At 45.0% G+C, this 24407-nt stretch overlaps 1 protein-coding gene across 3 annotated transcripts; it reads left to right on the top strand.

Annotated features, from left to right (window-relative positions):
• The first annotated feature begins 609 nt into the window (after window positions 1-609).
• BECN1 (beclin 1) lies at window positions 610-24303 on the top strand. Of its 3 annotated transcripts, none has more exons than XR_013832422.1 (12): window positions 610-883; window positions 3800-3928; window positions 6468-6535; window positions 7515-7570; window positions 11493-11583; window positions 12575-12711; window positions 13850-14044; window positions 16508-16654; window positions 20063-20212; window positions 20372-20432; window positions 22008-22166; window positions 23705-23842. XR_013832422.1 is itself a non-coding variant. In XM_079949670.1 (12 exons), the coding sequence occupies exons 2-12, from the start codon at window positions 3802-3804 to the stop codon at window positions 23764-23766; spliced, it is 1215 nt and encodes a 404-aa protein (XP_079805796.1). In that variant the 5' UTR covers window positions 612-883; window positions 3800-3801; the 3' UTR covers window positions 23767-24303. The 3 variants fall into 3 exon arrangements, 2 of the variants coding, with proteins under 2 accessions (XP_079805796.1, XP_079805795.1); XM_079949670.1 differs by having other exon boundaries at window positions 612-883; window positions 22046-22166; window positions 23705-24303; XM_079949669.1 differs by having other exon boundaries at window positions 618-883; window positions 22024-22166; window positions 23705-24303.
• The last annotated feature ends 104 nt before the right edge of the window (window positions 24304-24407 follow it).

Here is a 24407-nt window from a genome sequence, read left to right as displayed (position 1 = left end):
ACTAAGTTAGTTCTTGGTATGAGCTTTCGTGTGCATGCACACGAAAGCTCATACCAATAACTTAGTTGGTCTTTAAGGTGCTACTGGAAGGAATTTTTTTTGTTTTGACTATGGCAGACCAACACGGCTACCTATCTGTAACTGTTTTTTTAATGTTCGGTTGCAAGGCGCCCAGAGTGACTGGGGAAGCCCAGCCAGATGGGCGGGGCTTAAATAATAAATTATTATTACATTATTATCATTTGCATTATTCGCTATTGCTTCACAGCCTTAAAACATGAGAAGAGCAACAGTGTCCCACAGTGCAGGGTTGTGGCAAGACACCATTCTTTCTCAGCAACACCCACCCCCCCAAAAAAATTTGCAACTATTATTATTCCCTATTAAATTTGTATACCGCCCTTCCTCCTAAATTGACAACGTAAATCTGCGTGGGGTGGAAGAAGCGGGTCATAACTAGCGGGCCGCGTTTGGCCCTTTGGACCAAACTCGACGCGCAATTGAAATGGCGGCGCATGGCGCGCAAAGTCACCCTGCAGCGCATCGCGCGCGCGCACCAGGCGCCCGGGCCCCGGGGTTGCCATGGAGACGACGGAGGGGGGGCGGCGCTTGCGGTTTTTAATTACTGGCTTATATATATATATATATTTATTTTTGCCCTGCAATCCTCCCCGTGACGTCGGTCCGGGGCCTCCGCCTTCCCCGGAAGAAGCAAAGCTTTTTGCAAGGACCTGGTCCGAAGGGATTCGGGTGGGAAGACGAGCCCCGCCAGAAAGGAAAGAAGGAAGGAAGGAAAGAAGGAAGGAAAGAAAGATAAAGAAAGAAGGGACTCCAGGTCCAAGGAAAGCGGAGCTGGTCCAGCAATTCTCGTTGCTCGAAGGAAGTGAGTATCGCTCGCCAAGCGGCTTCCCGGGGAAGGGAGCTCCTTGAAAATTTAATGCAAAAAAATAAGTCAAAATGCCTTAAAATGAAATACAATTAATTTTTTTAAAATAATATTTATTAAGCTTTTAACAAAAAAGAGTTACAAAGGAGTAACACACAAAAGAAAATAATAAAATAATACGAAAATAAGAAAATACAAAAAACCAAAATCCAACATGAAAATAAAAAAAATAAAAACAAAAACCAAAAATCCCTCTTTTATAATAACTTACATTCATTTACCTATTTTCATGACTTCCTCACACCTCCCTTTTTGTATTCCATTTAAAAAATTGTTCAGCAAATTCATGGCCTCTTATTTTACCCTTGCATTATTTATCCTCACATATTCAAACTTCAAATTTTCTTCTAATATCCATCCCTTCTTGCATATTCTTATTTTATCTTGTTACTAGAACCACTTCATGTCATTCCAACGTCATTAACATTCAATAATTTTACAATGTTTCTGTAAATAGATTTTAAATTTCTTCCAATCTTCTTCCACCGACTCTTCTCCCTGGTCTCGGATTCTGCCGGTCATTTCAGCCAATTCCATATAGTCCAAAATGAAATACAATTAAGTGCGCCTTGGAAATCCTATGAAACACGCTTGAGGGGCACCTGAAATTGGTCCCACAGTTTCACAATACATAATTCCTTTCGGCACAGTTGGTTTTTTTATGGATCTCATTAGGTACCTGTGTAAATATAGGAGGCACATCATCATCATCATCATCATTATTATTATTATTATTATTATATTTTATTATGTTGCTTTCCTCACGAAGGCGACCCAAAGTGACCTACAAAAACAGCACAAAAGCACTGAAATCAATTATAACAAACGCAACCAATAGGAGTGCCATACATCCAGAATTTCCCGGATCTCATTAGGTACCTGGGTAAATATAGGAGGTATTAGTATTGTTTTGTTGTTGTTGTTTTTGTTGTTATATTTTGCCCCCATTTGGCTCAGCGCCCCATGCAGGTGAATCACCTTCATTGCCCTAATTCCAGCACAGGTATTTAGGAACTGGCTGGGCATTAATTCCTGATCCGCTGGAAGCATTATAAGGGGAGCGCCGCCCCATGGAACTCAACAGGGATTATCTCCCGAGTAACTGCATTGCAGGGGGTTGGGCTAGATGACCCTCAGGTCCCTTTCAGCTTTACAATTCTATGATTCTGTGAACTGTGGCCACAGCCTATCCACTCCACTATATTTCGCTCTTAAGCAACACCCTGGTCTGTGAGAGAATAGTAAACACAACTTACTGCTGCTCTGTTCCTCTGCATATTTGTTCAGGGAGTAGATTCCCCTGAACTGAGTGGAACTTATAAGTAGTAAAAATAATAATAATAATAATAATAATAATAATAATAATAAATTTTATTTATATCCCGCCCTCCCCAGCCGAAGCCGGGGTCAGGGCGGCTAACAACACTAAAACAGTACAACATTAAAAACATTATAAAAATTAATTAAAATCAAAATATGTTTAGGAGTGCATAGTAAACCTGTCATTTTGGGCTGTTAATAGTGGAGTTTTACTGGTCTGGCGTAGTTTGTTTTTAACTGCAAAAATGGTGACAACTCTAGTTTCCTTAAAGTCAGTGCCGGATTTACGTATAAGCTAAACAAGTTATAGCTTAGGGCCCCACTCTCTTGGAGGCTCCCCAAAAATTTAAAGGCAAAAAACCCCTGGATACTACTTCTTAATTGTATTTCAGTTCAACAATTACTTTAATAAAATGCATATTTTGTTATGTGCAAATGGCTTTAGATACCTGTTAGGTCCATAAATTACCATATAGCATATATTCAACACAAAAAACAGCGACAATTTGTTGTTGACAAAGGACAGCTGGACATGTTGTTGTTGTTTAGTCGAGTCCGACTCTTTATGACCCCATGGACCAGAGCACGCCAGGCACTCCTGTCTTCAACTGCCTCCCACAGTTTGGTCAAACTCATGCTGGTAGCTTCGAGAACACTGTCCAACTATCTTGCCCTCTGTCGCCCCCTTCTCCTTGTGCCCTCCATCTTTCCCAACATCAAGGTCTTTTCCAGGGAGTCTTCTCTTCTCATGAGGTGGCCAATGTATTGGAGTCTCAGCTTCAGGATCTGTCCTTCCAGTGAGCACTCAGGGCTGATTTCCTTCAGAATGGAGAGGTTTGATCTTCTTGCAGTCCATGGGAGCAGGAACCAGCAAGCCACTCCAGTATCCCTGCCAAGAAAACTCCATGGACAAAAGCAACAAGCTGGACTTATAAAGAGCCCCATTACCTTCAGTAGGGACACAGGTGGCGCTGTGGTCTGAAACACTGAGCCTTGGGCTTGTCGATCAGAAGGTCGGCGGTTCAAATCCCTGCGACGGGGTGAGCTCCCGTTGTTCGGTCCCAGCTCCTGCCAACCTAGCAGTTTGAAAGTACGTCGACGTGCAAGTAGATGAATAGGTACCACTCTGGTGGGAGGGTAAACGGCGTTTCCATGCGCTGCTCTGGTTCGCCAGAAGCGGCTTAGTCATGCTGGCCACCTGACCCGGAAGCTGTACGCCGGCTCCCTCCGCCAATAAAATGAGATGAGCGCCGCAACCCCAGAGTCGCCCGCGACTGGACTTAACAGTCAGGGGTCTCTTTACCTTTACCTTTACCTTCAGTAGCTTAGGGCCTTATCAGACCTAAATCCAGCCCTGCTTAAAGTGATTAATATTGGAGCCTCTACCTTATTCAGAGTCCTGACTGGTGCCTCAGCTGGTTACACCTGAAATGTCTCACCTGAACTATAAGGTATTCGTTTACAAATGTGTGCCCACCTAGGCAGTGCTGGAAGCACAATGCACAGCTTCTGAAATTATTGTTCTCCTTGCAGGAATGGATGGGTCAAAGTCACCTGCCTGCACCACACAGGTAAGCTTTGTTTGCCAGCGCTGCAGCCAGCCCCTTAAACTGGACACGTCTTTCAAGGTCCTTGATAAAGTCACCATCCAAGAACTGACAGGTAAGAAAAGGAATGGGGAAGAAAGACAGTGGGGAGTACAGGCCACAGGTGCCAACCAGGCTGAGTTTTATTTTAAGACATGGGTAGGCAAGCTAAGGCCTGGGGGCCAGGTATGGTGCCCAATCACCTTCTCAATCCGGCCCGCGGATGGTCCAGGAATCAGCATGTTTTTACATGAGTAGAATGTGTGCTTTTATTTAAAATGCATCTGGGTTGTTTGTGGGGCATAGGAATTTGTTCATTCCCCCCCAAAAAAATATACAGTGGTGCCTCACAAGATGAAATTAATTCGTTCCGCCAGTTTTTTCGTCTTGCGAAGCACGGACTTTGGAAAAGCTTCAAAAATCACCAAAGTCTTCAAAAACCTCAAAAAAGGCTACCACACCGCGTGCTATGAGTTGCTCCTCGAAGTGAATGCACGGTTTTAAGAGAAAGGAAACAAACTTGCAAGACAAAGGAAACAAACTTGCAAGACGTTTTCGTCTTGCGAAGCAAGCCCATAGGGAAATCCGTCTTGCGAAGCAACTCAAAAAACAAAAAACTCTTTCGTTTTTCGTTTTACGAGGCATTTGTCTTGCGAGGTACCAGTCCGCCCCCCCCCCAAGGTCTGAGGGACCGTGGACCGGCCCCCTGCTGACCCCTGGCTCTGGTTCATGGGTGGGCAAACTAAGGCCCGGGGCCCAGATCCGGCCCAATCGCTTTCTAAATCCAGCCCGTGGACGTTCCAGGAATCAGCGTGTTTTTACATGAGTAGAATGTGTCCTTTTATTTAAAATGCATCTCTGGGTTATTTGTGGGGCCTGCCTTCTGTTTTTACATGAGTAGAATGTGTGCTTTTATTTAAAATGCATCTCTGGCTTATTTGTGGGGCATAGGAATTCGTTCATATTTTTTTTCAACATACAGTCCGGCCCCCCACAAGGTCTGAGGGACAGTGGACCGGCCCCCTGCTGGAAAAGTTTGCTGACCCCTGTTTTAAGGCATGCTTTTGTGCCTGAGCTGCAGGCACTGATGTGGAACGCAACATTTCCCAGGGTTTTATTTCTCTGCAGAAATTTTTCTGTTTCAGAAACTATAGTATAAGGCGAGCTTAGTGCAGGCTTACCAAGCACAAGTAAAATAAACCTGCTGAACTGAATCACTCTGTAGGGCATCAAATTTTTTTTTAATGCAAACTGATTTTTCAAATACTATTTTGCATACGATTTTGCCCCGGAAAATCCCCATCACTGACTGCAGAACCTGTCATCATTAGTTCTGTCTTGGGTGATTTGGCAGGTGAATGCAGGACTCGGGGCTTGGAACTACTGGATCACCCTTCCAGTTGGCGTCCATCAGGCTTTCTCTTTGTGAATCTTTTGCCAGAAATGGAAGAAGCTTTCGTTTCATTAGGCTTCTACTACATAGTACAGTGGTGCCTCGCAAGACGAAATTAATTCGTTCTGCGAGTTTTTTGGTCTTGCGATTTTTTCGTCTTGCGAAGCACGGATTTTGGAAAAGCTTCAAAAATCACCAAAGTCTTCAAAAACCTCAAAAAAGGCTACCACACCGCGTGCTATGAGTTGCTCCTCGAAGTCAAGTTGCAACTGCACCCCCTGAATGCACGGTTTTAAGAGAAAGGAAACAAACTTGCAAGACAAAGGAAACAAACTTGCAAGACGTTTTCGTCTTGGGAAGCAAGCCCATAGGGAAATTCGTCTTGCGAAGCAACTCAAAAAACGAAAGACTCTTTCGTCTTGCGAGTTTTTCGTCTTACGAGGCATTCGTCTTGCGAGGTACCACTGTATCTAGGTTTATTCCTCCTCATTTTAATTCAGAACATTTTTTTACTCTTGCTGTTGCTAGCTTTGTGGTTTGTTTCTTCTAAAGGTTGTCTGCATTTTGCTATTGGGATATATATATATATCAATAATACCTGCACTTTTATTTATTATTCCACATGTTATGACTGTTTGTTTGCTGCTCTGGGTATTTTTAGTAGAAAAGTGGAATATAAATATATATTATTGTTATCATTGTCAAGAATTTGGAAGTAACTGCATGTGTAGTGTAGAGATGGGAAGGCCTGGAAAAAGCCCTGAAAAATTGGGGGGGGGACAGCCCCCCCCGTTTTTCCCCAAAGCTGTTTTCCCCGGAAAAATTGGGGAAAAAACCAGTTTGATATAGTTTGAATATTCCAGACACCTTCTTTTTCTTCAATTTTTCCAGAAAAAAAGGCTTTGGGGGGGGGAAATGGGGAAAAAACACTGTTTTTCCCCATCCCCCCCCCCCGCCTCTAGTATAGTGTACGCTTCTGTTGCTTCTAAACCCTTACAGCTTGTCCCCATATACCTGGCGTGGGGAACTTTTGTCCCTCCAGGTGTTACTGAACTACAACTCCCATCAGTCCAAGCAAGTTTGATCAGTGGCCAGGAATGAGGGGAGTTGTAGTTTAGTAACATCTGGGGGGCCAGAGGTTCATTACACCTCACATACACAGGAGCCCCACACATTAGGAAAGGTTTACCCTTGGCAATTATTTCATTTGTCTTTTGTCTAGCTCCTCTACTTACTACTGCGCCGGCAAAACTTGGAGACACCCATGAGGAAGAGACTACACTTACAGAGGTAAGGAATTTAGGTCTGACTCCCTTATAAAGAAACTAAGGCAGCTACGCAGTTTGCCACCAGCTCCTAATAAATTATCTGCCAAGAAGGAAACATCCCTTATCAGACCTGCTTCTTCTTTCTTTTAAAAAATAATTTTTATTGATTTTCTTTTCTCATAACAAATATTCAATATTTAACATCATTTTCTAGTTTCCCCCTCCTTGTTGACTTCCCCCAACTTCCATTTTTGGTTTATTACACCAAATGTTACATTCTGCTGTGGATACATAATGTTCTGTTATTACTAATTATATTTCTTGTTCTCTGTAAATAGTTTTTTTTTGTTTTTTTGTTTTTACCAGGCATGGCAAACTTTATTTGACATAACCACAAAAGTCACATTACAATGACTAGAGCACAATTTTTATTAATTTAAAAAGACTACCAGCTTTTAGTACAGTTCCATGCAGTAGCTTCAATACACCTGTGCAGCAGCAATGTTATAAAGAACGAAGTTTAGTCAGTTAAAGGGAAAGATTGCAGGGGAGGGTTGTGGGGTTTTTTTTTGCAAGATTAAGAAAGCAAGATGAACTAGGGAATGTATCAAGTCGTTTAAATCAGTTCTCCAGAGCTTTTGCTTTAGTTTAAACAAAATTTATGCAAGCATACATTGTGACATTATGTTAGGAAAAATGGGGGGAAACACTATGGAAAACACTTGTTGCAAATTCTTACTGGAACCCTGTAAATTAAGTTGCAAATGTTTATTTATCAGACCTGCTTCTTAGCTTGCCTTGTGATGCAGCCACATCATGTAAGTGGGTGGGCTGATAAAACGGTTGATGGGCTGGTGCAATTCATGAATGCACATTGCAGCGCTTCTGGCCATGGCTGGAAGACTCTACCAAGGGCATATTGACTAGCTTTCTAGTGGGGACATTTGGGTGTGGCTGATGCTCTCTGTTGGGTGTGGACTGATGCTGACTTTCTTTCTCAGGAATTTGTCGAAAACCGCCAGGATGGCGTGTCCCGAAGATTCATCCCCCCAGCCAGGTATTGACTAGGAGTTCTGTTCGCGCCCTGAAAATGCCCTCTTTCAGAGGTTGCAAATGCCCCAACAGTGCAGCAAGCTAGCCTTGTCGGGACTACTGCATTTTCATACCTTCTGGGGTCCTCATGTGTATATGTACAGTGGTGCCTCGCAAGACGAAATTAATCCGTTCCGTGAGGCTCTTCGTATAGCGGTTTTTTTGTCTCGCGAAGCAAGCCCATTGACAGCTTAGCGGATTAGCGCTATTAGCAGTTTAGCGGCTTTTAGCGATCAGCTGTTAAGCGGCTTATCAGCGGATCAGCTGATAAGCGGCTTAGCGGCTTAGAAAAAGGGGGGGAAAGGGGAAAAAACCCGCAGGAACTTGCAAGACATTTTCGTCTTGCGAAGCAAGCCCATAGGGAAATTCGTTTTGCGAAGCTCCTCCAAAATGGAAAACTGTTTCGTCTAGCGGGTTTTCCGTCTTGCGAGGCGTTCGTCTTGCGGGGCACCACTGTATACTGTATTTTTTGCTCTATAAGACTCACTTTTTCCCTCCTAAAAAGTAAGGGGAAATGTGTGTGCGTCTTATGGAGCGAATGCAGGCTGCGCAGCTATCCCAGAAGCCAGAACAGCAAGAGGGATTGCTGCTTTCACTGCGCAGCGATCCCTCTTGCTGTTCTGGCTTCTGAGATTCAGAATATTTTTTTGTTTTTGTTTTCCTCCTCCAAAAACTAGGTGCGTCTTGTGGTCTGGTGCATCTTATAGAGCGAAAAATACGGTATATACACATACAGCTCTGAAGCAGGATAATAATAATAATAATAATAATAATAATAATAATAATTTTTTATTTATACCCCGCCCTCCCGGGCTCAGGGCAGCTAACACCAGTAAAATTACAATAAAAACATGATGGGGGGGACGGACCAATTTAATATACAGGTTAAAATGCAATTTAAAATGCAGCCTCATTTTAAAAGTAGCCCATAGATCAACACCATAAGGGGAGGGAAACATAAGGGTCAGACTGAGTCCAAACCAAAAGCCATGCGGAACATCTCTGTCTTGCAGGCCTTGCGGAAAGATGTCAAGTCCCGCAGGGCCCTGGATTCTGTGCCCTGCATGTAGGCTTTAAAAGCAGGGTTAGAAATTCAGATATATAAGCTAGGCACCAAATGGCTCCTTCAACCAAGGTTTGCAGTTGCCAAAACGGAATGTCTAGTTGCCATTTTGGGGTAAAGTCTTTATTTTTCAAGTGATGGACTGACTGTGATTGATCCTCAGTTAAACATCTAGCTAGTTCAGATGACAACCGTGAGCTTGGTTAAGAGCTTTGAGAACTTAAAGAAGAAAAATCACTTGATCCAGGGACAGTGGATCCTATTCTGACCTCTTTTCCTTAATGGTGACTGCTCCTGCTCAGGCTGCACAGAAAACGCATTTTGGTTCCAGAAATTCATTCTGATTGTGCAGATAGAATACAACCAATAGAATTATGCAGGGTGGGGTATTAGTGTGTGAAAACAGTCCAGATCGAATGATCCCCAGATGGTAAAGATGACAGACACTTTCCTGGTGCTCAGGCATCTTCACTTGGTCACGAGTGGCTGATAGACAGGGGCAAAATGTGAATTTTGAACACTTGTTGAAAGGAAAGTGCTTTTCAGCCCCCGTTACTTTCCTGCACTTACCGTATTTTTCGCTCTATAGGACGCACTGGACGATAGGACGCATCTTGTTTTAGAGGGGGAGAACAAGGAAAACAAATTCTCCCCCTCTCTGCTCAGCGCCCCTTCAGTGAAGTGGCAGGAGAAACGGGGGCCCTTCCATTTCTCCTGCCGCTTCGCTGAAGGGGCACTGCACAAAGAGGAGGAGAACTTTTTTTTCTTGTTCTCCCCCTCTAAAACAAGGCGCGTTCTGTGTGTTCAACTGTGCTGCCCCTCAAGCTTGTGGGGCTGGCGGTGGGGGGGAAGTGCTGCTTTCCCCCACCGCCAGCCTCAAAGACCAGGTCGGGGAGCAGCGCTAAGGCAGCATGCCACCTTCCCACTGCCCCCCTGAGCTTGTGGGGCTGGCGGTGGGGGGAAGTGCTGCTTTCCCCCACCGCCAGCCTCAAAGATCCCTGAAGCCTTCGGAGCTCAGCGCGAATTCTCGCTGTGCTCCGCAGGCTTCGGGTTCCTTTTGCTGAAGCCGGGAGAGCAAGACTCTCCCGGCTTCAGCGAAAGGAACCTGAAGCCTCCAGAACGCACTGACCCCTGTCGCTCTCCAGGCTTCAGCGAAAGCAACACGAAGCCTCCGGAGGCTTCACATTGCTATTGCTGAAGCCAAGGAGCCTGCATTCGCTCCATAGGACGCACACACATTTCCCCTTCATTTTTGGAGGGGAAAAAGTGCGTCCTATAGAGCAAAAAATGCGGTAAATACAGTGGACTCTCGGGTTACGTTACCTTCGGGTAACATAACCCTTGGGTTGCTAAGACGGCAAACATGGAAGTGTATACTTCTGGGTTTCTCCGCATGCACAGAAGCGCTCAATCGCACTGTGTGCATGCGCAGAAGGGCGCCTCTGGGTACAAATTTTTCAGGGTGCGCACGGACCCCCGGAACGAATTAAATTTATATCAAGAGGGCCCACTGTACTGGCCGTCATTTTCAGTTGTCTCTCTGTATATGCTCCAATACTTTTATTAGCTTCAAATTGCCCTGTTATAAGCTGAGAAGGAACTCTGGAACTTGAGTTGAGCTTATAAGGTTGGAAGGATTCAAAGAGCAAGTTGACCTCTGGTTGCTTCCCCCTCTGCTCATACTGTGAGCCAGTTCCATCCTACTATCAACTCCTTCCTAGGATGAAGTTCTGACCATGAATTTCCACAAAATGAGAGCAAGTACACTGCCAAACTTGCTTACAAAGCATTTACTCCAGGCTTGTGTAAAATGGTCAAGCTGCACACTGATAGAGTAGGAAAACAGTCTCCTAACGAAATAAATAAAATTTAAAAATTGCCCAGTAGCACCTTAGAGACCAACTAAGATTGTTCTGGGTATAAGCTTTCATGTGCATGTAAGAAGTATGCATCTGAAGACGTGTGCATGCACATGAAAGCTTATACTTAGAACAATCTTAGATGGTCTCTAAGGTGCTACTGGACAGTTTTTAAATTTATTTCGACTGCATCAGACCAACACGGCTACCTACCTGAATCTAGTCTCCTAATGGACAGATTTGGGGCAGAAATCTGCAGTTCCCTCAAGATGATCCCAAGCAGTGTTAGAAAGAGAGATATGAAAGCTAGGAGCTTAAACCTAGATTATGGGCACAACAACAGACTGTCTAGGCATGCTTTTTTAATAACAAGAATACAAAGCTGAAAATGAAAGAACTGCAGCTAAAATATTATGTTCATTTTTCACATGGTCTGGTCCTTCCCCTGTCCACCCTCCTAATATTCTTAAGAGGGTCTCTTCTCCAGTCTTCAAAGAGTAGCTGGAAGTGGGGAGGCAGAAAAAGGTCCTCCTTTCCTTCCACTCTGCAGTTTTAATCTGAAATCTTAAGCACGGTACTGCGCCCAGAGCTCAGAAACTGCTTGCGCTAATGAAATTTCCTGTCTCAAAATGCATCTAGAACAATGGGAGTTTCAAACGCTGATCCCAAGGGATTCCTGGGGGTTGGGCAGACCCAAAGACTTGCAGGGTTGAGAGCTGGGGGATAAAATATATATTGGACAGTCTTCTCTCTAATAGCTTGAGGCCCCAAATTAAAGATTGTTATGTGCTTAAACATTGAGCAAGCAGTTCCTCTGCATTTGCTCACTCATTGAATACAGACGCAAGACCTGTTTGTTTAAAAATTACAGAGGAACATGGGCTCAAGTAACTAAGCATCTCTTGAGTTTTGGGTAAACATCTGTGGGAATGCACGTCGTAGCGAAACCACCCTGTTTCTTCCAGGATGATGTCAACAGAAAGTGCCAACAGCTTCACTCTGATTGGGGAGGCCTCAGATGGAGGCACGATGGAAAACCTCAGCAGAAGACTCAAGGCAAGTTGTTCTTTACCCTTGTGTGTGCTGTGCATCTTTAGGGAAACCTTGGAGATATTTGGGCATATTGAAGTACATAATTCAGCTACCGCTAATTCAGTTCTCTTTACCAAGCCCTAGCTGCGGTGGATCCTCATTTGCGAATCTTCTTCCCAAGAGATACTGTGGTACCTCGGTTTATGTACTTAATTAGTTCCAGAAGTTCGTTCTTAAACCAAAACCGTTCTTAAACCGAGGCGCACTTTCTCTAATGAGGCCTCCCGCCACCGGTGCCCTTCCACCGTTCAGATTCCGTTCTTAAACGGAGGTAAAGTTCTCAAACCAAGACACTATTTCCGGTTTTGCACAGTTTGTAAACCAAATTGTTCTTAAACCAGACTGTTCTTAAACTGAGGTACCACTGTATATGGCTTCTCCCCATTGGTCCTGGCTTCCAGATGGGCTTCGAAGACTCATCTCTTTCAAATTGCTTTCAACTGAGATGCCATTTTTTAGTACATGACCCAACCGTCTTCTTTTGTCAAAAAGCATAAAATGGCTTTTCAGCAATTTCTAGCTTTAGGTCTCTCCAGGTTATATTACTCCTAGTCTTGTGACCAGCTTCTCTCTCTCTCTCTCTCTCTCTCTCTCTCTCTCTCTGTCTCTCAATAATGCCATAGTCTAAATGTAATCAAATGTAGCTCAAATACTTGTGTATCTGACCCTCCTCCACAAAAACAGCTTCTTACTTGGCCATTTTCGTATGTCGTGAAGGCTGAAATTTCAATTCAGTGGAGCGGGGTCAAGATATTAAATGATATGCATGAAATTTCAGATATAGCTATATAATTCCTTGTGTAGTAAAATAAGACCTTTGGAGCAGGCATTTCTTAAAAAAATGTTTTTTATGAACCGCCCTCGTGTGTGTATATATAACACAGCATATCAGCTTTGCTCGATGGGTTCCCCCTCCCCCACATTTTCTTGTTAAAAGTGATCTCCTCTGCTCCAGGTTACAGGGGACCTGTTTGACATCATGTCTGGTCAGACAGATGTGGATCACCCTCTTTGTGAAGAATGCACTGATACCCTTCTGGACCAGTTGGACACACAGCTCAACATCACAGAGAATGAATGTCAGAACTACAAGTGAGTGAGAATGAAAGTTCAGGGACGCTGCAAGACGGCCACTCTATAGAATGTTTATTACAGCGGAGGAACTTTGCTACTGTTCCCCCAAGTCATTTCCACCGAAGGAGACAGTACAGTGGTACCTTGGTTCCTGAGTGGCTTGGCTCCCAAACGCCACAAACCTGGAAGTGAGCGTTCTGGTTTGTGAACGTTTTTCGGAAGTCGATCGTCCAACGCGGTTTCCAATTGAGTGCAGGAAGCTCCTGCAGCCAGTTGGAAACCGCGCCTTGGTTTTGGAACCGTTTTGGGAGTCGAACGGACCTGAAGGAGTGTCTCCACCCCCATCATTCAGCCCGGACACTGAGATCCAGTGCTGAGGGCCTTCTGGCGGTTCCCTCATGGCGAGAAGTGAGCTTACATGGAACCAGACAGAGGGCCTTCTTGGCAGTGGCACCCACCCTGTGGAACGCCCTCCCTTCAGATGTGAAGGAAATAAGCAGCTATCCTATTTTTAAAAGACATCTGAAGGCAGCCCTGTTTAGGGAAGTTTTTAATATTTAATGCTGTATTGTTTTTAACACTCGATTGGGAGCCACCCAGAGTGGCTGGGGAAACTCAGCCAGATGGGCAGGGTATAAATAATAAATTATTATTATTGTTATTGTTATTGTTATTATTAAGTTCAAGAACCAAGGTACAGTGGTACCTCGGGTTACATACGCTTTAGGTTACATACGCTTCAGGTTACAGACTCTGCTAACCCAGAAATATTACCTTGGGTTAAAAACTTTGCTTCAGGATGAGAGCAGAAATCGTGCTCTGGCGGCGCAGCAGCAGCAGCAGCAGGAGGCCCCATTAGCTAAAGTGGTGCTTCAGGTTAAGAACAGTTTCAGGTTAAGTACGGACCTCCGGAACGAATTAAGTACTTAACCTGAGGTACCACTGTATGTGCATTTCACAGCCCTGCCGTGCGAGTCTCGGCTTCCCTTTTAAAAGGAAGCAGATAAACATCCACGATGACCGTGGAGATAACGACACGGAACTGGTTCTGCCTCGCTTTTCGTTGTGGTTTTGGAGCAAGACCAGGCCGTCCTGCAGTTCTCTGCCTAGTTCCTTGCCTCCCCCTAAATCACTTCTGCCTTGGGTTTGTCTGCAGGAGATGCCTGGAAATCCTGGAGCAGATGAACGAGGACGATAAGGAGAAGTTGCAGCTGGAGCTGAAGGAGTTTGCTCTTGAGGAGGAGAGGCTGATAGAGGAGCTGGAAGGGGTGGAGCAGAAGCGGAAAACGATGGCTGAAGACTTTGAGAAGGTCAGGGCTGAGGCGGAGAGGCTGGATCACGAGGAAGCTGAGTGAGTATTCAGCTCTTGCAACCGTTAGCATCTCGAAGGCTTGCCTCTTCCTGGCTAAACCTGTTGTTGAACCCCAAATCTATGTCCACCTCTTTCCATTGCTTCCCATCCCCACTTCCGTCCAGACCAAGTATGCAAGAAGCATCTCCCCTCTTCCTGAATATCTTGTGTGGGAGCCCTTTCTCTGCATCAGAGCCAGTGTGGTGTAGTGGTTAAGAGTGGTAGACTCGTGATCCGGTGAACCGGGTTCACGTCTCCGCTCCTCCACATGTAGCTGCTGGGTGACCTTGGGCTAGTCACACTTCTTTGAAGTCTCTCAGCCCCACTCACCTCACAGTGTTGTTGTGGGGGAGGAAGGGAAAGGAGAATGTTAGCCGCTTTGAGACTCCTTAGGGTGGTGATAAAGCGGGATATCAAGTCCAAACTCCTCCTCCTCCGCTTGTTCTTAAGAGCAGTAGACTCGTAACCTGGTGAACTGGGTTTGCTTCCCTGCTCCTCCACATGCAGCTGCTGGGTGACCTTGGGCCAGTCACACTTCTTTGAAGTCTCTCAGCCCCACTCACCTCATAGAGTGTTTCTTGTGGGGGAAGAAGGGAAAGGAGAATGTTAGCCACTTTGAGACTCCTTCGGGTAGTGATAAAGTGGGACATCAAGTCCAAACTCTTCTTCTTCTAAACTCCCTTTCCCCACTTCCTTATCTCTTTACTTCAGGCCTTATGCTGGCTCTGTTGCATTCCATATGAGTTTTAGCTTCTTACCCATCAGGCAACTCCATTTTGAGGCTTTGCTATAGTAAGGTTTGGGACGCGGGTGGCGCTGTGGTCTAAACCACAGAGCCTAGGACTTGCCGATCAGAAGGTCGGCAGTTCAAATCCCCGCGACAGGGTGAGCTCCCGTTGCTTGGTCCCTGCTCCTGCCAACCTAGCAGTTCGAAAGCACATCAAAGTGCAAGTAGATAAATAGGTACCGCTCCGGTGGGAGGGTAAACAGTGTTTCCGAGCACTGCTCTGGTTTCGCCAGAAGCGGCTTACTGGCACTTTGATGTGCTTTCGAACTGCTAGGTTGGCAGTAGCAGGGACTGAGCAACAGGAGCTCACCCCGTCATCGATACATCATTTTCACATAATTTTCTTTCAGCGTGCAGCACAGTTCTCCACTATTTTTCACTTATAATTGTTTTCATTCTGCTGCTCATAATTCAAACCCTGCCCATCTTTTCATTTGACTGTAACAGTTTGTCAAATATCTTTGTTGTGTTTTTTTTGGGGGGGGGGGCGGACGGCCAGGAGCCTTTGCAATGCACTGGACCAGAAATCCCCTCCATCCATTCACATGTGATCCCTGCCTTTTAACCTATGGTCACCAGATATCCCCATTTCCCGGGGACAGTCCCCGGATTTACAAATCTGTCCCTGGACAAAATCTGCCCCCCGGAATGTCCCCGGATTTCATTTAATGTCTCCAGATTTATATTGTAGTGTTGTAGATTTATTAGTAGGGAATTAATGTTGTGTGATTGGTTCAACGGCACAAGACACATCATATGGGGACTTCCGGCGAGGCAAAATGGCGGGCAAGCAGCTCCTGAAGCCAGCCAGAGCCAACTGCGCTACCAGGCTGGCTCTGGGTTGCTGAGACTGCTACTGCCACTGCCAAGGGGAACCGGGACGCCTGGCACGTCAACTGGAGGAACCACTGACACCCCCCCTCCCTGCAACCCAAATCGAGCCAGGAGCGAGAGCGCCCAGCCACCTGGCCAACTGCCCACAGAAGATATTACAGTATTTTTTGCTCCATAAGACGCACTTTTCCCCTCCTAAAAAGTTAGGAGAAATGTGTGTGTGTCTTATGGAGCGAATGCAGGCGGGAGGCTCTGCTTAACGCTCCCTTTAAAGATCCGCGTGGAGCCTGTGTGGGGGTTTTTCCCCGAGGAGGGAGGAGAAGGGCAGCCTGTCAGTCCCTTCTCCCTCCTCGGGGAAAAGCCCTCAAGACCCGCACACACGCTCCGTGCGGCTTGTGAAAGGGAGCGCTGAGCAGAGCCTGGGATGCATACAGGCTCTGCTCAGCGCTCCCTTTAAAGAATTTTTTTTTCTTGCATTCCCCCTCTAAAAACTAGGTGCGTCTTCTGGTCAGGTGTGTCTTATAGGGTGAAAAATATGGCGCTTCTTTTTTAAAAAAAAAAACAACAAAAACTTTAAAATATTTTTTTTTCTCTTTTCAAAAAAAAAAAAAAAAGAGTCCCCGGATTCTTTGAAAAAACTCTAGTAACCTTATTTTAACCTCATCTTATTCCTATTAAATCTTATTCTCCCCTCCCTCCTGAGAACAGAGGTCTTGTTTTCCTGCATGCCGCTGGTCCAATTTCATTTCGCACCATATTTTGGGGAGGGGCGCTGTGTCCTGGGTCGCAGGTGAGTGTAACCTTGGTCTCCCTAATGCCTCCCCCCCCACCCCCGCACGCAGGTACCAGAAAGAGTACAGCGAATTCAAGCGGCAACAACTAGAGCTGGATGACGAACTGAAGAGTGTGGATAATCAAATGCGCTATGCCCAGATGCAGTTGGACAAGCTGAAGAAAACCAACGTGTTTAATGCCACCTTCCATATCTGGTAAGGCCAGGAGGCTGGTTAAACTGGCCTAATGCGATGGAGCAGCCGTAGCAGAATCGGGGGGGGGGGGGGAGAGAGAGAAGGCCTTATTTGGCCATGCAGGATCCAGAAGGTTTTCTGGTTAGCGTTAGAGAGCGAGTGACAGGTCTTAAAACTCCTTGCAGATGCCAGGCCAGATGCTTCCATCCATGGTTGCAGTTAACCAGGCTGTCTGGGTTTTGTGGGTTGTTTTTTTTTTTTGCTTTCTGAGTAACTGCTGCTGTCAGATATCAATAGCCATAATGAATGAGAGAGGCTTGGTGGAGACTCTTTGTTCCTGGATATATTTATTTACTTTTGGTAAAGTTTTCTTTTATTGCATTTTATAAAACGTATATAAAACGAAGAGGGCAGTGGTAGCATAGTTTGTAGAATTTGCACTGTTAATACGGAAAGGGCTCAAACCCATAGCAAGAGGTGTTGAAATTTTGGGAGGTTGGATAATTACAATCGAACGGTCCCGTTGGCGGGACGCACGTTTTTATTCTTATTTGTTTGCGATTGTTACTTTGTCAAACTAAAATATATAAAAAATAAAATTGAAACAATATATTATAAAAATATACAACAGCCAACGCAAATTAAGAGGTGAAAAACAAAGCTAGAATAGGCACGTAGAACAGGTACAGTTAGTTGCATATGGGTTAAAACAACAAGGCCCCAATAAAGACTGTTAGCTTTATCAGAAGTAGTAGTACAGTGGTACCTTGGGTTAAGTACTTAATTCGTTCCGGAGGTCCGTTCTTAACCTGAAACTGTTCTTAACCTGAGGTACCACTTTAGCTAATAGGGCCTCCCGCTGCCGCCGCACCGCCGGAGCACAATTTCTGTTCTCATCCTGAAGCAAAGTTCTTAACCCGAGGTACTATTTTTGGGTTAGCGGAGTCTATAACCTGAAGCGTATGTAACCTGAAACATATGTAACCCGAGGTGCCACTGTAGTTGTTATTATTAATTAAACTTGTATGCAGCCCTATATCAGCAGTCTCAGGGCAGTTCACAACACAAAACGACAATATGAAAACACAGAATACATAATACAAATAAAAACAAGAAAAACCCAATAATTGCCCCCTCCCCAACACATTTTAAAAGGGCATCGGATGTCAATCGGCCAAAGGCCTGGTGAAAGAAGAACATTTTTGCCTGGCGTCTGAAGCTGTATAATGAAGTTGACATCTGAAGGCAGCCCTGCTTAGGGAAGTTTATTGTTTAATGCTGTATTGTGTTTTTAATATTCAGTTGGGAGCCGCCCAGAGTGGCTGGGGAAACCCAGCCAGATGGTTGGGGTATAAATAATGAATTATTATTATATTATTGTAAGTTTCCAGCTGAACCTCCCTGAGGAGAACATTCCACAACCTTATTTAGTTCCAGTTTTGCTAGGCTTGTGACAAAGTTCATCTTGAAAATGATGGTTCTACTGTATACAGAAACAAAGAATTCCATTTGATGTAAAAAGTGTCTGGAGGTTGTAGTCCTTGTCGGAATCTCAAATTATTCATATTTCTATCAATTATATCCATATTACAGAGTGTGTGGTTCCAAGTGCCCAGTGCAATGTTTGGAGCAGTTACTATTTCTGCTGTTAATATTGTGTATATGTCCTTTGACATTGGTGTCATCAAAAATAGTCAGTAACCTTAATTTTGCCCAACCAACAAGAGTTTCTCCAGTACAGTGGTACCTCAAGTTACATACGCTTCAGTTTGCAGACTCTGCTAACCCAGAAATAGTATACCTCAGGTTAAGAACTTTGCTTCAGGATGAGAACAGAAATAGTGTGGCAGCAGCGGGAGGCCCCATTAGCTAAAGTGGTGCTTCAGGTTAAGAACAGTTTCAGGTTAAGAACGGACCTCCGGAACAAATTAAGTACAGTGGTACCTCGGGTTAAGAACTTAATTCGTTCTGGAGGTCTGTTCTGAACCTGAAACTGTTCTTAACCTGAAGCACCACTTTAGCTAATGGGGCCTCCTGCTGCTGCTGCGCTGCCAGAGCATGATTTCTGTTCTCATCCTGAAGCAAAGTTCTTAACCCGAGGTACTATTTCTGGGTTAGCGGAGTCTGTAACCTGAAGCGTATGTAACCTGAAGCATATGTAACCCGAGGTACCACTGTACTTAACCCAAGGTACCACTGTAATATTTATTATTTCTGTCAAAATTAAATTCCAAAAATCTTGCACCAGCTTTCCCTCCGCAAATAACAATATGATTTCCCATAGCTCACCATTATTATTATTATTATTATTATTATTATTATTATTATTATTATGTCAGTTCTTGGCATTTTCTCCCCTTTCCATTGCTAAGCCTATAGGAAGGGCTGGAGCCTCTGTTACACAAACACATCTGTGCCCTACAGCAGACATTATTATTATTATTATTATTATTATTATTATTATTATGTCAGTTCTTGGCATTTTCTCCCCTTTCCATTGCTAAGCCTATAGGAAGGGCTGGAGCCTGTTACACAAACACATCTGTCTGCCCTACAGCAGCCCTTCCTTGGAATTTTCCTTTATGGGTTGCAAGCCCTTTGGTCACGAGCTTCATTCCTCCAATGAAGAGGCTGGAGTCTTTGTGGCTGCATGCCAGAAAGCACCAGGGTTGGTATTCTGAGACATGCAGCATGGGTTGCTGGATGATGGCTGAAGATTACAACAACCAAGTACCGTATTTTTTGCTCTATAAGACGCACCAGACCACAAGACGCACCTAGTTTTTGGAGGAGGAAAACAAGAAAAAAAATATTCTGAATCCCAGAAGCCAGAACAGCAAGAGGAACCGCTGCTTTCGCCGTGCAGCGATCCCTCTTGCTGTTCTGGCTTCTGCGAAAGCAACGCAAAGCGTCTTCAGGGCAGGGGGAACGTTCCTCCAGCTGCCCTGAGGAGGCTTCGCGCGGCTATCCCAGAAGCCAGAACAGCAAGAGGGATCGCTGTGCAGCGAAAACAATGATCCCTCTTGCTTTTCTGGCTTCTGGGATAGCTGCACAGCCTGCATTCGCACACATATTTCCCCTTACTTTTTAGGAGGGGAAAAGTGCGTCTTATAGAGCGAAAAATACAGTATTCTGCAGGTGGAATAGATTGTTCCACCAAAGTTTTGGGGGATGTTTTAGGTTCTGCTGGGTTCCTAGATAACTGGGTGCGCCTAAAAAGTTGCCTGGGAAATAACTGCACTCACACTAAGCCAGCGATGGCCAAACTTGGCCTTCCAGCTGTTTTGGGACTACAACTCCCATCATCCCTAGCTAACAGGACCAGTGGTCAGGGTTGATGGGAACTGTAGTCCCAAGACAGCTAGAGGCACTAAGCCTTTTCTTGGCCCTCGGAGGGTTTGACTGATGAACTCTCCCTCTTGCCTGTAGGCACAGTGGACAGTTTGGCACCATAAACAACTTCCGCCTCGGCCGGCTTCCGAGTGTCCCCGTGGAGTGGAACGAGATCAACGCAGCCTGGGGGCAGACTGTGCTGCTTCTCCATGCCCTTGCCAACAAGATGGGGCTGACCTTTCAAAGGTGGGAGCAGAAATACTGGCTTCCTCCCCATCCCCCACACTCTTCTTGGCCATTGAGCCTATAGGAGCAATAAGTCTAATAAACCTATTACTTAGATGATTAATACCGCACCTTGGAATCAAAAGGATTCTCAATGCAACTTTCCCTTTATCCTTGCAGGTACCGCCTTATCCCATACGGGAACCACTCTTATTTAGAGTCTCTCACAGACAAATCCAAGGTAAGAGGTTGGGCTCCATACAATCTCAGTCTTAAAACACATCAGTGTTTGGGTCTTCTAGAGTGTCCTGTCAGTTAAGGCTCAGGATACACCGGTCAGAAACCCAGAGGCCTCTAGAAATCCAGCGAAAGCATTTCAGGGAGCATTCGTGGAAACGAGGTGTTAACAGGAAGAAATTGTACTGAATTTTAAAACCAAGGTTTCCAAATTTTATATCCCGTAGTTTAGCCGTCAGTCGTATGGCAATAAGGTGGATGTTGAAAATTGGGCCAGAATTCTATTTTCACACAAAATTACTTGGTTGATAGGTTTTCCGAGTGCAGTTTGTTTTCGTTTTTTTTTTTTTTTAAATCACATGGAGAAGATTCAAAGGGCTTGAGGAAAGGTAACTGAATAGTTTGGTTTATTGTGTAGGTAAAGGTAAAGGGACCCCTGACCATTAGGTCCATTCGTGGCCGACTCTGGGGTTGCGACGCTCATCTCGCTTTATTGACCGAGGGAGCCGGCATACAGCTTCCAGGTCATGTGGCCAGCATGACTAAGCCGCTTCTGGCGAACCAGAGCAGTGCCGTTTACCTTCCCGCCGGAGCGGTACCTATTTATCTACTAGCACTTTGACATGCTTTCGAACTGCTAGGTTGGCAGGAACAGGGACCGAGCAATGGGAGCTCACCCCATCGTGAGGATTCGAACTGCTGACCTTCTGATCGACAAGTCCTAGGCTCTGTGGTTTAACGCCGTTTACCTTCCTGCCGGAGCGGTACCTATTTATATACTTGCACTTTGACGTGCTTTCGAACTGCTAGGTTGGCAGGAGTTTGTAGTGATCTCTAAATCACAAGTTTGTAGACACACAACTATTTTCATGGATGACTCCTATTTTCAGCTTGGGACTACACCTGATTCTGTTTCTTTTACATTTCTTTCTTCTGATTGTTTCTTTGGAGGAATTCTATGCAAGGTGCATCAAACCTCAGAAGCACAGATTTCAGTTTTCCATTCAATTCTTCATTCTATACAATCAGCTTAATTCAACTCTAGTGAGCTTCCAGGAAAAGGGAGCTTTTTTTGGGGGGGGGTGCACCTCTATGCACCATAGCACATGGCTGAAATAATGAGCAAGGGTCCCCTAAGCAAAACTTAAGGGGACTTACTTTGATATAGGATTGGGTTGAAATAACTGAAAAGTGGACATCTTATTTTCCCAAATTCAGTGTGTGGCTCCCTTGAGGGAGCAGGCCCTGCTCTTTATCTGCATTTGAGAATGTCACAGAAGCTCTTTGTGATTCTGGAATATTTTTCTCTAAGATAATATTAATGAATATGAAACTCGTAATAGGTAACAGCTGCTCCCCACTAGAGTAAAGCACTTCTCTCGCTTGTTGGTTCTTGCTGCCCTAGACTTGGTTAAGGAAAGAATTGTGGCAGAATGACACTGAGACTGGCTACAGTCCCGTGGGGTATATAGTGCAACTGAATCAAGGATGGTGTGCCCCCAATTTCCTGGAAAAACAAAGCCACCCCCTAAAGGTCTTGGGGCAGCTGCAGAGTAATTCCCTTTGTTTCTGGTGTAAGCGTTTGTGTCTTCAAGGAGCTGCCCCTTTACTGTTCAGGAGGATTGCGGTTTTTCTGGGACAACAAGTTTGACCATGCCATGGTGGCATTCCTGGATTGTGTGCAACAGTTCAAAGAGGAAGTGGAAAAGGGCGAGACCCGCTTCTGTTTGCCTTACAGGTAATAAAAAAAATCACTGCATCAGAAAGACATGGGTTTCTCTGGACAATAGTTATCTACTAAAACTGACTAGTGTGATACAGTGGTGCCTCGCAAGACGAAAATAATTCGTTCCGTGAGTCTCTTCGTCTGGCGGTTTTTTCATCTTGCAAAGCACGGCCATTAGTGGATTAGCGCTATTAGCGGATTAGCGGCTATTAGCGGCTTAGAAAAGGGGGGGGGAGAGGGAAAAAACTCGCAAGACTCGCAAGACGTTTTCGTCTTGCGAAGCAAGCCCATAGGGAAATTCGTCTTGCGAAATGCCTCGAAAAACCCTTTCGTCTAGCGAGTTTTTCATCTTGCGAGGCATTCGACTTGCGGGGCACCACTGTATCTGGGATAAAATGAATGTATGTATGCATTCATGCTAGCACAATTAACTTAAGGATTTCACTGACACAGGCTGATTTGTGATTAGCATTTGGCATAGGGCATTAAAAATGGAATGTGGCAACAATTGTCCATGAATGTATTGGTGGACAACAGAGCCACCACGTTTAGAGGGCATCAGAGCTGTGAGTTGCCCTAGCTTGGGGATGAAGAACCTCCCAGGGTTGCTGGGCTCCCATCAGCTCCACAGCCAGTAATGGGCAATGGTCAGGAATTCTGGGAAATGTAGTCCGACAAATATCTGGAGGGCCTTGAGTATTCAGTGTAGCTATTGCTAGAAACAGCACTGGAGCAGATGGTCCTCTAGTGTGATAATTTGTGTGATCTTAAAAGGATGCTGACCGTATTTTTTGCAAGGCAAGATGGGCAAAGTCTAGCAGCAGCCCACCTGGAGCATTTTTTTGCTCTATTAGGTTTGGCTTCTGCTTGTTTTGTTCACAACATTTCTGGGACTTGCCAGGCCAGTAATTTTGCACAGTCTCAAGTTATGACTGCACCAGCTTGCAATACAGTAGTAGTAAAACATTTTTGTCTTGTCTCATCAACTTACAATGACTGTTGACTTATGAAGGCCCCTCCAAGGTGTGAGGCTGGGTTCCTGTGTTGTTAAAAAGAGGTGTTATGGCAGGGGCAATGTCTTCTAACCACTCTTGTATGCTGCAAGCATACTCCATTCTGCCTACCTAACCCTGCTTTAGAGCTCCCCACTTTGTTCTCATAACCACTTTCACCACCTGCAACATCATTAGAGTATTGTCTACCAGGCTGTGGCAGTCCTCTAAAACCAAATGCATCTCTGTTTAGGTTCACAAGGGCAGGTGTCCTGTCGCGTTGCCCACTTTTTTCATTCTAGCCAAGCCTGCTTGGGTGACCTTTATTTGAAATAAAAAGCAAGGTTTTAAGTGCTGTGGTAAAAAAGGGGAGGGCAGGGCTGTTGTCTCAGCAGGAGCCTTGACATCACCCGTGCATTTTACAATTAGTAAATTAACAGTATTGCAGAAAAGTGGGGGGGGGCTTGCTCTGTCGACAAACTCGAGGTTTGCGATGGTGTCAGCTGCTAGGAGTTTCAGGTTTGGAGCCTGACAAGAATCTGTGTTTCTCCACTGCAGAATGGATGTGGAGAAGGGCAAGATTGAAGACACAGGTGGAAGCGGCGGGTCCTACTCCATAAAGACTCAGTTTAACTCGGAGGAGCAGTGGACAAAAGCACTCAAGTTCATGCTGACGAACCTGAAGTGGGGTCTAGCCTGGGTCTCTTCCCAGTTCTACAACAAATGACTCTTGTAAGAGAGGAGGACTCCATCCCGTCATGTGTCTATAGTTTGTTTCAAAGCTACCCAAAACAGGACTTGGCCTGTGATATCAGTACATCATCACCTTACAAGACCAAAAAACTGCAAAGCACTTTTGTCTTAAAATGTCATTGTCGGGTAATATGAAGCAAAACGGCTCAACAGCATGGTTGGATTTCTGTTGCGGCACAGCCTGCTGCTGCTTTTGGGGAAAGAAGCGAACTGGGTCCTGAATAGTTAGGGGGGACCCACGTACGGCAGTAAAAAGAGACCTACTTGAGGAGCTCTTAACAGCTTTCAGACTGGAGGAGTGACTTTACTAAGCTATAACATTATTAGAATTGCAGTTTGGTTGCTACACTAAGATGCCCTAGAAAATGCAAGAATAAATAAAAGCCGTTTGTATTCCGGAAGAACACAGCATCCTTATTTATCATGAGCTGCCATAGATGCATTTAATGTTTCTTCTTCCCTTGTGAATGAGTTCATCCACTTACACTGAGACGTCTGCCTTCCAGGG

Source organism: Podarcis cretensis (genome assembly GCF_951804945.1).
Source record: "Podarcis cretensis genome assembly, chromosome: 13".
NCBI classification, from domain to species: Eukaryota; Metazoa; Chordata; class Lepidosauria; order Squamata; family Lacertidae; genus Podarcis; species Podarcis cretensis.
Note: the sequence above shows the minus strand (reverse complement) of the source record. Positions and strands in the feature narration are given on the sequence as shown.